The 12,585-nt window shown below is 46.5% G+C and overlaps 1 protein-coding gene across 8 annotated transcripts in view; it reads right to left on the reverse strand.

Moving 5' to 3' along the window:
- Positions 1 to 6,160: 6,160 nt before the first annotated feature.
- rerea (arginine-glutamic acid dipeptide (RE) repeats a) overlaps positions 6,161 to 12,585 on the reverse strand; it is a 119,951-nt gene continuing 113,526 nt past the window's right edge. For 6 of the 8 annotated variants that reach the window (XM_068596981.1, XM_068596982.1, XM_068596978.1 and 3 more), the window contains 6 exons: positions 11,115 to 12,502; positions 10,227 to 10,449; positions 9,410 to 10,133; positions 8,721 to 8,888; positions 8,430 to 8,610; positions 6,161 to 8,330 (listed from right to left, as the gene is read on the reverse strand). In XM_068596981.1, coding sequence (XP_068453082.1) covers positions 8,297 to 8,330; positions 8,430 to 8,610; positions 8,721 to 8,888; positions 9,410 to 10,133; positions 10,227 to 10,449; positions 11,115 to 12,502 — 2,718 coding nt within the window. In that variant the 3' untranslated portion in view covers positions 6,161 to 8,296. The remainder of the gene's footprint in view (positions 8,331 to 8,429; positions 8,611 to 8,720; positions 8,889 to 9,409; positions 10,134 to 10,226; positions 10,450 to 11,114; positions 12,503 to 12,585) is intronic. The other 2 variants (XM_068596983.1, XM_068596985.1) reach the window with 1 other exon arrangement.

The following is a 12,585-nucleotide window of genomic DNA, read 5'->3' on the forward strand; positions in this document are numbered from 1 at the left end:
TGTTTCTTATAGTCTGAACTGACGAAAATGCAATCAGTTTATTCTACGAGGTGCATTTGAAGGAGAATTTATGAGCAGGGTGGTGATTATCCAGAATCCATTCTGCATCATTTAGTGAACTAACACTCTGCCTGTTTGCTCTGCAGTCCTGCGCCTCCGGCTCTGAAGCTCAATGGCTCCCAGTGCTTCCATTTACTGTGCTGCAGGATATCACAACACTATCCATTTCCAGGCTTCACATCACCTCATTAAATTGACCTGTCCCTCTGCACAGTATTAAAGCTTTATAAAGACGTTCCTTCCTTCGAATAAAATACAGTGTACGACTCTTTTGTTTTTGTCTCTGTTTGGCTCATTTCGAGGCTCAGTGATTTGCTTCACATCACCATCTCAAGGGGGCTCCAGTTTGTCCATAACCCCACTGCACTCACAGCCAAGGGACTCACCACAGCCTCTGATTAGGATCCCACGACTGCACCGGAAAGAGGACTTTATGTTGTAATCACAAACACTGCCTACAAACCTCTGCACGGTGGTGTAGTGGCTCTACCGCCTGACAGCAAAGAGGGGCTCGGGTTCAATCTCGATCTCAGGCAGGGATCAGGGATCCCTCCAGGTTCCTCGGCGTCCTCCCACAGTCCAATCACATGCAGCTCAGGTTAATAGGGCTCTAAATTGCCCGTAGGTGTGAATGTGAGCGTGAATGGTTGTCTATGTATGTGCCCGGAGATAAACTGGCGACCTGTCAGCTGGGATCGGCTCCAGCGACCCTAGAATAAGATAAGCGGTTTGGAAAATGGAATGGAATATGTTCATTAGCCTTTAGCCATTTTAGCCCACAGTCTTATTATATTGTGAAATGGAGCAGAAAACGTGTGGTGTGGGTGAAGCAATAGGTAGGGAGAAACAGGCTTCGTTGTGAAATATGTGATGGTAATGGTGCTTGAGAGGGGCCATTACTGCTGAATCTTCCAAGAGATGCTATTTTCCGCCCGAAATAAATTGTATTCTGAAGCAGGGACAAATATTGTGCTCGCCACCTCTTCTTTTGATAAGCAAGGCAGAGGAGAAGGCCTGGAGCAGCATGCATTTAAACATCTTCTTTTGCCTTCGCCGTGGTGGGCTTGTCCTCGGGGCCTTGAAAGTGGCCTCTAACCAGTAAGTTCATCGGCCTGCAGCCCACAGTCGCAGAGCAGTCTCTTCCATAGACTCGAACTGGAGATTAATTGCACAGCGGAGGTGAGGGGGAAAAACAAAGGCCAATCCATCTGCGTCCGGGCAAGTGGACAGCCCCATGGCGCAGCAGGTGTATGTTCTGACAGCGCCATCTATCACGGGGACGGCCATTACAACAAACACAAGGTCGGAGAGCTGCCTTTCTCCTCTTGCCCCCCAGCCACAGCATGGCCCCTCTAAGCCACTTGTTGACCCTCTGAGCACCGTTTCCTTTGCTGCCCTGGTCCTCAAACCAGCAGGGGGTGAGGACAACCCGTTGCCATACTGCAAGGAGAGCCACTACCGGGCTCCTGCAAGGTAGCAGGCGACTGACAGCATGCTATCAGTCCTGGCACGCAGACTGATGATAGCCAAGGAAATTGCTGAGGAGTATGAGCCCTTTACTGTCTGTGATTTATTTAGCTTGCTGTTGCTACCCTCAGACAGGCAGGTGATATAAAGCCACGGCAGCGTGTGTGACAGGCCGGGCTTATCTGCATGAGGAGAGACTGACTCTCATGGAGCTGCTGAGCTGAGGCTCATTCGGTCAGTCAGTTCACCATTTGGGCTTTTGATCCCCAAATCAAATGTGCTCATCACTGAGATGGAGTTACATACAGGAAAGGTATCAGTACAGTGAACCGAAACTGGTTGATTTACAGAAAGATAAATGCAAGAAGTGCCCTGTTTTTAAAAATGACAAACTGGTTTCAGCAAACATTTCTCATTTTCATTAAAATAGGTCCGCAGTAAAACGGGATTATACTGATAACTTGATGTTGTGGTAATGTAGGCCTACTGTTAGGATAAGAAATATCTCTATGGGATAACTATCTCTATTTTATATATAACGTAAATGCAGAAAGAAAGAAGAAGAACGTTTACTTGATGCAAAGCTGGTGGAGAAAATAATAACCAGAGCAAGCTAGAGCACATGAGCTACAAGCTACTATTACTACTACTAGTCTGTAAAGAAGTGTGTGATGGCAAACAGACAGCCCATCTGAAGCGTATTGTCCAGCCAGTGACTGTGCAAGTTGGTTTGGGATTTATGATCTACGATCTGGTTAAGGAATAACTGAATATGTTTGTAAATGCAAGAGTACAACAAATCTGTTTTTGAGTTATTAAAGGTTATAAAAGCCTTAAGATTAAAGCGGTTGGGGGTAAATATTCTAAATGTTTCCCCTCGAAGCACAGTAGAAGTAAATAAGATGACAGTTTGACGTCTTATTTTCATCTGAAAAGAGTGCGCTGCCAGAAGAACCAATAACTCTCCACTGTCGCAATATTTTGAGATGACAAGAAAGGACTTTTTTTTTTAAGATCGTAGCCCCAACAGTCTCCCTATTTTGTTTTCCATTGGGGTGAACGGTGAATTGAAATGTTGTGAGGAATCTGAAATGTCAGGTCAGTGCGACTCTGACGGTGCACAGCCGCTGAGGACAGAAACACGCGGGCCCGCGAGGACAGTTGGAAGGGCAACAGACCCGCTGAACGCTCAGCCTCTGCCAGCTGCATGTTTTATGACAACACATTAAAGAGGAGCCTGGAAGTCTAGCGTGTGAGCCTCGCATTGTCTGCACTTTGCCAGCGAGCAACCGAACCTGGCACGCTTTATTGAACAAAGAGTTCCTACGACGCTCGCTGGCTACAGGCTGTTCCCTTGAAATCTAACTCAAGACAATAGAAACAGAAGGGAGAGAGCGAGTGTGGGAGAGCGAGAGGCAGTGTGTGTGTGTGTGTGTGAGGTGTCGGCAAAACCAAGGCCTCCTGAGGGTCCTCCTGTGTGTGCGTCTGTGTGTGCATGCATGTGCGCACGTGTGTGTGTGTGTGTGTGTGTTTGGGACTGGGTGAGGAATGCTCGGGTCGGGCCAATGGCCGCACTGGGTTGATCCGCTGGTGCAGACAAGGGGGAATCCACATTGGTTATGACAGGAATGTGAGAGCAGGATATCATTAGACGCCAGGGAGCTGCAGTTCAGACCTCAAACACACAGCAGGCAGCAAGGCAAACAGATAGGCTTCATGGAGATACACTCATACAGACAGACACACACCCAGAGGGGGTGGAGGGGGGGTTGAACATTAAGGTGGATCAAAATGGCAGCCGACTCTTGGACATGAAATAGTATACTGTGGTATGCAGAGCTGAAATATCCTCCCCTCCTCCAGTTCCAAAAATCTTTTTATTGGTGTCTAACCAGGATATAACGTAGACTAAGACTCTCAACTATGTAGCAATATTTAAATATTTGGGTATTCCACCCATTTTACACATCAAACGTGTGTATGTGAAGAAAGCAAGATTTATAATTGCCTCAAGTGACGTTACTTGAATCAGCATCGGTTGAGGGTGAAGACGAGAAGCCTGAAAATGAATCTGGTTGTGGAGTTAGAAAGACAGGACCTTACAGACCTCTGTAGCGTGAGACCTCATGAGACCTCATGAGACCTCATGAGACCTCATGAGACCTCATCTTGAAGCTACACAAACCAAGACCAACTCATCCTATCTGAATCCAACGACTCAGCTGTTGGGGTCGGAGTTGCATTATTGGGGATGTAGACGAATGCATAGCATATAGAATATTTCCATCTGTAGGCGTATACTTTTAAAATATATATATATTTTATTTTATTTTTTTAAATTTATTTTTAATTTAACTTGTTTTAATTTCTATGTACTTCTTAACTGTGTATTGTTTATGTTGTTATTATAAAGCGCTCTGTGACCCTGGTCTGAGAAAGGCGCTATACAAATGAAGCTTATTATTATCATTTATTATTATAAAAGGAATGCGGAAAGAAGTACTCAAATCAACTTAAATAAAATTAGCCAAACTATATACATAAACAATAGGAAAAGTATTATTTTATGATGTATTGCTTAACGTTTGCCAAAGGAGATCAGTAGGCCCAGAAAGATGCGCCACCACATCACTCCATCTATTAAATGTTCCAAAAGGCCCGACATACTCTCCTGTTTCCATTGAACACAGTTTAATTCTGCATTCACGGGTCACACACTGACACACACTTCCTACTGTACAGAAACTCTGACGAAGTCATGAGTCCTGTTTGGTGGGGAGATGATTACAGAAGAGGGAAGAGGATGAGAGGGTCTGGGACACTTGACAAACTGTGGAGTCATTGATATGGAAATCTGGGGGATGTTTCTGTTCTCCATAAAGCAGCGGGTTTGCTTCCATGGCTGCTTTGTAGGACCTTTAACCAAACTTTACAGGAAAACTGCTTGAAAGCCAAGTGAAGCGTTTTACCATGTCGTCGACTTTAAGAGCTCATCCTCCAGGTGCAGACATCATTCCTGTGTTTTATAGAAAAACCTTGCTTTAACCTTTCCTTGTCAAATGAAGGCTGCTTCATTAATATACACATTCAGATGTTTGAAATGCAGGGACAAACCTCGTTTTAAATTAAAAAAAAATACACCTATGCATATTTGAGATGGGCTCATTTGCATTTCAGATGTGTTTAATTATCTATATTTGCATGCTTCAAATTCCTACAGCTGTGCTCGATTTTTGGAGTTTTTACTTCACCTTGTTTTCAAAATGACTGAATGCAATTCCACATATGAAGAGAAAACATGGAACCAATGACAATAAACTAAAAAGCAACGCTTGGAGAAAACTACCCTTATAAAATAAATCTGGTATCATATCTCCTGTGTATTTAATTCAGACGATGCATGAGGACTACCACCAGCATCGCTCGTCTTTAGATGAACAGGGCTGCCGCAGAGCTACCCGCTGAAGGAACAGCTACCTTCCGACTGAATGCACTAATAGCGTGTCGGCTCCTGTCTGCCACTGAGCATCACTCTCTGCAGCAGAGCCAGTGGAGCGAAGGAAAAGACAGGAGGAGGGAGGAGATGATGAGGCTGTATGTCCGAGACCTGCTGCAACCGATACAACAACACTGCGAGAACAGCACAAGACATATTGCTATTCAGACGGAGAGAGCAGATGATTTTTTTTCTAGACTATGTATCCTGTGTGCATGCCTGAGGGGTACACACAGTGTTATGAAAGGGATTTGAGTTGACACAAGTCACAGTCGCTCCATCGCCGGTGTGGAGGAGGAGATGAATTATTCAACCAGCCGGCGCTGCTCAGCTCTGACGTCTTGTTGTGTCTTATGGGGAGGTGAAGTGAGCCGGCGACAACAGGCAGCACCTCCTCCTCCTCGCAAGGCGGCAGTCACATGACAGCCCCAGGATGGAGCATCCAAGGAACCTTGATTTTTCCCGAGGACAGGGCATCATTTCAGAGAGCAGCGGTAGAATAATAGCTCCGTCTCAAAATGACAGCCATCACTGCGGCACACCATCACAGATTGCTGGTCTATCACTCCCCCCACACGCAGGATGAAATGACAGCCCTGCCCCGCTGATAGCAGAGCATCTCAGCCTGAGTAAGTGTTCCTTCTGGCTTAGCCTGGCTTTGATGTTATTATACCGAAGCAGTGCAATATTCAGCTCTGAGATTTACTACCTGCTGCTGGGGTGATCTCCTAAAGCTCAGTGTTTGTGAAACTGAGAAAATAGAAAGCTGAAATAAAAGAATAAACTAGTACGCTTGATCTATTCTGTAACACATTTCAACCGTCAAGCAAAAACTCCATTATTATTAAAGCAAATGTAGGATTGAGGATTATGGAAACAGACCAAGCATCAGTTCCTCTGCTCAGCTTGAGAATTACATTTCAAATATGAAAAAAAAGAAACGGAGGGGAATTGAGGGTGTTTTGTTTCTTTCTTTGCCATTCAGCGAACGAGCAGAGTAATTACAATTGTTTACCCTTGAAACAGGATTATTGTGTCTCACGGCTGATGGGATTTAGCCGTCTGCTCTACAAACACACGCATTGACAAATAAATAAATAAATACCATGCTTCAGAAGGCATAAAAAACCCAAGTCGTTTCTTGTGGTGTAACTTAGTCGTTTATTTTAATTCCACAAATTTTTCAAAAAAATTACAAAATACTCAAATGGAGAGAACACAGGACTCACAATTTTTCTTATTATTTCTACTTTTTGTTTACATTGTGTCATCCCATGGCGACTACTCATATATACAATAAGCTTCAAGATACCAGTATATATATAAATCTTAGCAGTCAGAATTTACATTCTGCTATTGCCGCTTTGAAACAAGAAGCTAAACCATTGACAACACTTAACATCAAAGGTTTTGGAGACACAAAAAGAGGGAGTAAAAGGCAAGGGAATCGTCAGGAAAACGAGGCAAAGATGAAGATGAGGAGTACGTCGTCAGAAGAGAGACAGGAGGTGGGAGATGGCAAGACAAAATGACGGGTTCTTGTCGAAGACTTTTTTTTGGGATATTTAAAAAGGGCATGAGTTTAATGTTGTTTGCAAGTGTTGAAATGTAAATTATAGTGCTCCAATGGAAGATGTGGTCACTTTTAAATGCAAGTACAGTTTCTTCATTTGGTTAAAAGAAAGTTTAAAAAAAGCCATAGTTGTCTAAATGTCCATGACGGTAAAACAGTCTTAGTGCATGGAACAAAAGTAGAACTCATAATGGCGAGAGCAAAACAATAGACAAAAACAAAAACATGGACTCATGTGCACTGGCATGACAGGTCAACATAAATTGTAACAGACAGTGGCGCACACACACACACACACGCACGCACACAAATACACGGCTCCTGAGGCCCAGGAGTGTGTGTGTATCCCCAAAGAACCAAGGCATACAAAAACATTGTGAGGAAAACACACAGACGCTCGCACATCGCTGACCCTCCGTCTCCCGGTGGTCCCGTGTCGGCAGGCCCGCCTCTAGTGTCACAGTGAACATTATTACAGCCTAGCTGGAGGACGACTCTGTCGCACACGAGTCCCGCTGCAGACATTTTGGTGACTGCACCAGGTGAAGAAACGGGGACAACCACAACACAACTAGCACCGAGTCACAACCATTCACACCTTTAAAACAATCCTGAAGTCCTGTTAGCCTCCTGATATCGTGAACTGAGTTAAAATCCAGGTCCGGGTTATTCATTTTGTTTTTTAAACTTGAAATTTAAAATTTCTTCAGTTCAGCCAAATATGTTTCTGGCGTCCACGTGTTTTAAAAATCATAATTAAAATCATTCTCTGTAAAAAGAAAAAAATAATAATGATGTGTCGCTCCAATGCGTCGACTTGAACATAGATTTTAAGTGAAAGGATAAAACCGATTGAGTCGAGCTCAAGAAAACTCTCTCAGTGCAAACTTGAGTTTTATTTTCAATCCATGGCTTCGCTGTGCAGGCCACAGAAACCTCAGCGACTACCGTGTCTCCTCTTCAAGTGTTTCAAATCATTAACTCAACACGTTGAGTTTACACATTCGGATAACCTGCTGCGTGTCAGAGGTGTGTGATGGATGGATGTGACAGGTTTATGGTTTACATACTGTATGTATGTGGGACTAAATCTAACACAGTGACGGCAGAGGAACGTTACAACTGAACCACGACTCTCTCAGAAACTGCTCATATAATGCCATGGTGCTCCCCTCTGAAACAAGGGATAATGCTTCAAAACAATTATATCGGAGATTGAAACGACTTGGTTTGGAGTCCACACCTAGTAATAATAATAATTATAATAATAATTATATGTTTATATATACTATTTACAGACTCAAAAACGCCATGCTGTAGCTTTTTCTTAAAATTATGAAAAACCTCCAACAATGTATTAAAATAAATGTCGAGTTTAAGATAGCACTTGTTATTTTTCCATAAACGGCCTGACCGGTCTAGTCTTTTTTTCTTGATAAGCACAGTGTCTTGTTCTAGCACCTACAAAAAAATGTCAGGGAAGCTTGTCATGCAGGAGTCTTGAGGACGTTGTCACTACTGGCTAAATACCAAAGAAAGTCAATGTCTTGAAAAACAATAATTAAAAAAAGTCCTTGAGAGGAACAAAAAAACAAACATCAGAAGAATTCTCAGACGATCCACTTGGCATTTTCTGTTCTTCAACCTCTGTAACAACTTCCTGTGTCCTGCATCTGTCAGTCGCTGCCTCCCTTGGCTGGTTACAGCTGCTTGTCACTCTCCTTCTTCAGCCGGCTGAAACACGAACAACGTATTAATATCTGGCCAATTCGAAGGCTCAGACACTCATTCACTCTAAAAGTTATTTAGTCTGATTTGTGTTGTTTATCTGACCTGTAGTAGTCCTCCTGACCAGGCAGTGGTCCTCCGTGCATGTGATGGTGTCCGTGGAGCCACTGCTGCTCCATGGCCAGCCTCTGAAGCTCAGCAGACTGGGCATGCATGGCCTGAAGCTGGTGGGCTGCAGACATGGGCTGTGGCATCCCTCCTTGTAGTTCTCGTGGGTATGGAGTACCTGGAGGGGGCCCGAGCAAATGATTCGATCAGACGATCTGGCAGAACTCCGATTGATAGATTGGATGCTATATTGGCGTTAATGAGAGATGATATGGGCAGAGAGCCTACCGAAAACCGGGTGGCGCAGCATCTCGTGTTCATGCGGCTGGCCGAGGAGAGCGTTGGGGATGGCGCCGTGTGGGTAAGGAAACCGAGCCAGGTGAGGTCCTGCTGCCATGGCGTCTATTGCCAGGGGATGGCCCCCTGAGCCTGGAGGACACACAAGACATTCACCACCTTCGGGAAGTCAGTTTCTTAGGTTCAGGGTACACTCATTTCACAACAGTACCTCACAGACCGTGCTTGCTACAGGCAATAGGGATACACAGCTTAATATAATGTTGCTCCTCTCAAGGTTGACCAAAAGAGTGAAGGGATGACCTTACTATATTTATCCAAAGCAAAGCATCTGCTTGCTCTATCAGACATTTAATGAGGATATACTATGCTTTAAGCCAATCTCATATGTCAATGTCGTGCATTACTACAGAGACAATGAAATATGAGGTGGAGTTTCAGATGATATGATAAATATAGTAATCTAGAAAAGGTGGAATAAGAATGATCATTAATTTAAAGTCCCTTCCATTAACTCTTCCCTGCTCTGAGAGAAGTATCATATATCGTATGTAAGTATGTAAGTATGTACATACAGGCAACTTGATTTCAAATTACAGCCAGGATACTAAAACATATAGTATTAGGTAAGTAAGTGGTACAATTGTATGTGCATGTATGCCTCCAGGACTTTTCTTTACCTTGATGAAGAGGATCTTGCTGGTGGAGGTGTAGATGGGAGTGAATATGCGAGTGCTGGTGGTGGTGTGGCGTAACATTGAACATCTGCAGACGGGCGATGGGATCGTTGGCCATTGTGGCCATCCTCTCCGCATGGAGTCTCTCTGCAGCCAATCTCTCTGGGTAGCTCATTTCTGGCCGCAGCTGGGGCCCGGCAGCAAGGGCCAGCCGCTCGCGCTCTAATGGGTTCAGGCCCGGATGGAAAGAGGCGAAAGGGTGATGGCCGGCCATGGGGGGCAACGAGATGGCTCCATGCCGGGCAAAGTGCTCCATGGGGTTTGTGGAAGGGTGAAGTGAGTCCATCTCTGGAGGCTTAACCTCAAAACCAGGTTTCATCCTTTCCCTTAGCTCCCTCTCCCGAATCTCCCTCTCACGCATCTCCCGTTCTCGTAGCTCGCGCTCCCGCATGGCCGGGTCTGCATTGTACAAGCCATGCATTTGATAGGCCAGCAGAGGGTCTGAAGGGTTGAGGGACACAAAGAACGGGTGGTTTCGATTGGTGGGCGACATGACGTGAGGTCGGGCGTACTCGCTGAGGGTGCGCAGGGCAGGGGTGTCGGGGCCGATGTACGGAGGCACGGCTGCGATAGTAGTGGGCGGGCCGTCATAGGGAGAACGCATGTGGGGGTGGGCAATCATCTGAGATTCACACATCCTGCTCTCATGAGAGGAACTGGAGGCTTTCTGTAAAGAGAGGAACGCCAAATGTACGTGAGATTTAAAAGCAAAAAAAAAATGAACCACTGGCAGACAAGGGAAACAAACAAAAGCACTCACCGCAGCTCGTTCTGCTTCCTTTTCCCTTTCCCGCTCTCGTTCCCGCTCTCGTTCCCTTTCCCTCTCTCGGTCCTTCTCTTCCCTTAGTTTCTGCTCTGCTTCCCTCTTGGCTTTCTCCAGAGCTTCTTCTCGCTTCTTGGCCAGTTTAGATGAAGCCAGTGGAGTGAAGTAGTAATCTGTCCGAGCACACGAGTTGTAACCCCGGTCCAGGTGCTTGTAGAACCTGTGGTCATGGTAGAGATAAAACATGAAATATTTACATATTCAATATTAAAATAGAAGATTGTTCTCGTTCATGAATTCATTCTTGTTACAAACAAAACAAATTAGGCTAGAGACATTCATGTTTGATGCAGCCAGTTAAATGGCAGGATAATGTCCCATCAGAAGAAAAAACTGCTTATTTTATGAGCTTACGCTGGTCCATTATTTACAAAGAAACAAACTCCCTTGCCAATCACTTTTGCTGCAATGTTGAACATGTATTAAAACCCTCATTGGTATTCATTGGCAGTCTGAGAGCCACTTAAGCACAAGGCAACTACATATACTCATATTCAGATGCCTCAGTTCACTCACATCTCACTGTAATTAATCTCCCTGCTCTCCATCCCCAATAATTCCTCACTATGAGACCCTCAGAGCTCAGGGCTAATTGTGGCCTTGGATGGCTGTTTTGCTGAGGGCATTTGATTTGTTGCCAACATTGAAGCCTTCAAATCTGAAGGCAAAGACTCTTTGTTGCTGGATGTGTGTGAAAGCTAATCAGCGGCCCAAGACAAGACAGTAAGCAGCTCAACAGACAACTGATAAAACACAGTTGTGCAGGTGTATGTTTTCCCCTTTGACGGAAAGTGTTTGGATAGAAATTGGTGTTTGCAAACATACCGTGCTGACTGGCTGGCATGGCTGGGCGTATTGACAACGGTAGGCTCTGGGGAGGGGCTTCTCTGGGGGGGTGGAGGGCTGTCTGGCTCTTCCATCTCGTCCAGAGGCTCCTCTTTGATTTGTACAGGTGGAAGCACTGGGCCCGGGCCGGCACAAGTGACAGAGGCAGGCAGTGGCATGGAGATGGAGGAGGGTGGAGCAGAGGAAGATGGAGGCTGAATGCCAGGCATAGAGTTTGATGAGGAGGGGGGAGGGCCGGTTGGAGGTAGAACTGTATTGAAAGGATGAGACGAGAACGGTGGCTGCGGTGGCCCATTGGAGTGTGAGGCTGCTGCTGAGGGTGGCAGCGGAGGAGCTGGGGGAGGTTGGTGGCTGGCTGATGGGGGGAGGCTCTGGGCCTGAGTGAGAACTGGAGGCTGCGCTGGGGGAGGCTGAAGCTGCTGCCCCTGAGGCATGAGCTGCAGGGGAGGTGGGTGTGCTAAAGGAGGATGGTGTGTGGATAAAGAGCTGAGGGGCTTGAGGGCAGGAGGTGGCGGTAGGTTTGAAGGCATCTGAGGGAATGGAGGTGCTGACGCGTGGGGTGGATGTTTGTGGGACTGTGGGTTGGGTATCTGAGGGATAGGTGTGGTTGGCGGGGGTTTGATGTGAGGCATGGACATCGGGGCTGGCGGAAGGGGCTGCTCTCTGGGAGGCTGGCCACACTGAGCCAATGACTGGGGTTGGGAAGGAGGAGTGTGTGGCCTTTGCTGTGACTGGACACACATTGGCAAGGGTGGGACCTGAGACTGACCCATTGGGAAGCCCTGAGGGGGCATGGAGAGAGGGTGAGGCAGAGGGTGAGACATGTGTGACGGGCCAGGCTGCAGTGGATGTGGCGAGGGAGGCATCGGCCCATGATGCGAGCTGGGTAACGATTGAGGTGGGACTAGGGGGCCAGGAGGCGGAGCCTGAGTCAAAGGTGAATGTGGGGAGGGTATTCTTTGAGGGTGGAGAGATGCTCCTGACTGGATAAGAGACAGAGGGCTTGCCAGGGGCAGAGGCTGGGGAGGTAGAGGTGTGGAGGCTGCTGTGGGGGAGACCTGTGGAGGAAGTGAGGGGGCTATGGTAGTAGGCGGAGGCGGTGCCAAGGAGGCGGATGAGGTGCCTGGCTGACACTGGATGACTGGAGGGTGCTGGCTCTGTAGGAGCTGCTGCTGCTGGGCAGACGAGTCCGAGTCGCTCTCGTTGTCACGGGGGCTGGGGATGCTTGGGGAGGAGCTCCGGTTGTCCTGGTCAATGTCTTTAGGATCGCTACTGAGCTCCTCGTTGATGCTGCGCCCATCAGAGCTCTCACCCTCACCCTCCCCTTCCCCCTCGCATTCTGAGGGCGAGTCTGGTCGACTCAGCTCCTGGGGGAAAGAGTGGAGAGAGGGATGAGTATCATAACACAACTGCATTCCATTGAAACACATACGAACAGAAAAACAAAGAC

The sequence above is a fragment of the Clinocottus analis genome, unplaced genomic scaffold (assembly GCF_023055335.1).
Source record: "Clinocottus analis isolate CAN_PGR_092001 unplaced genomic scaffold, fCliAna1.0.p SCAF_4, whole genome shotgun sequence".
NCBI lineage: Eukaryota > Metazoa > Chordata > Actinopteri > Perciformes > Cottidae > Clinocottus > Clinocottus analis.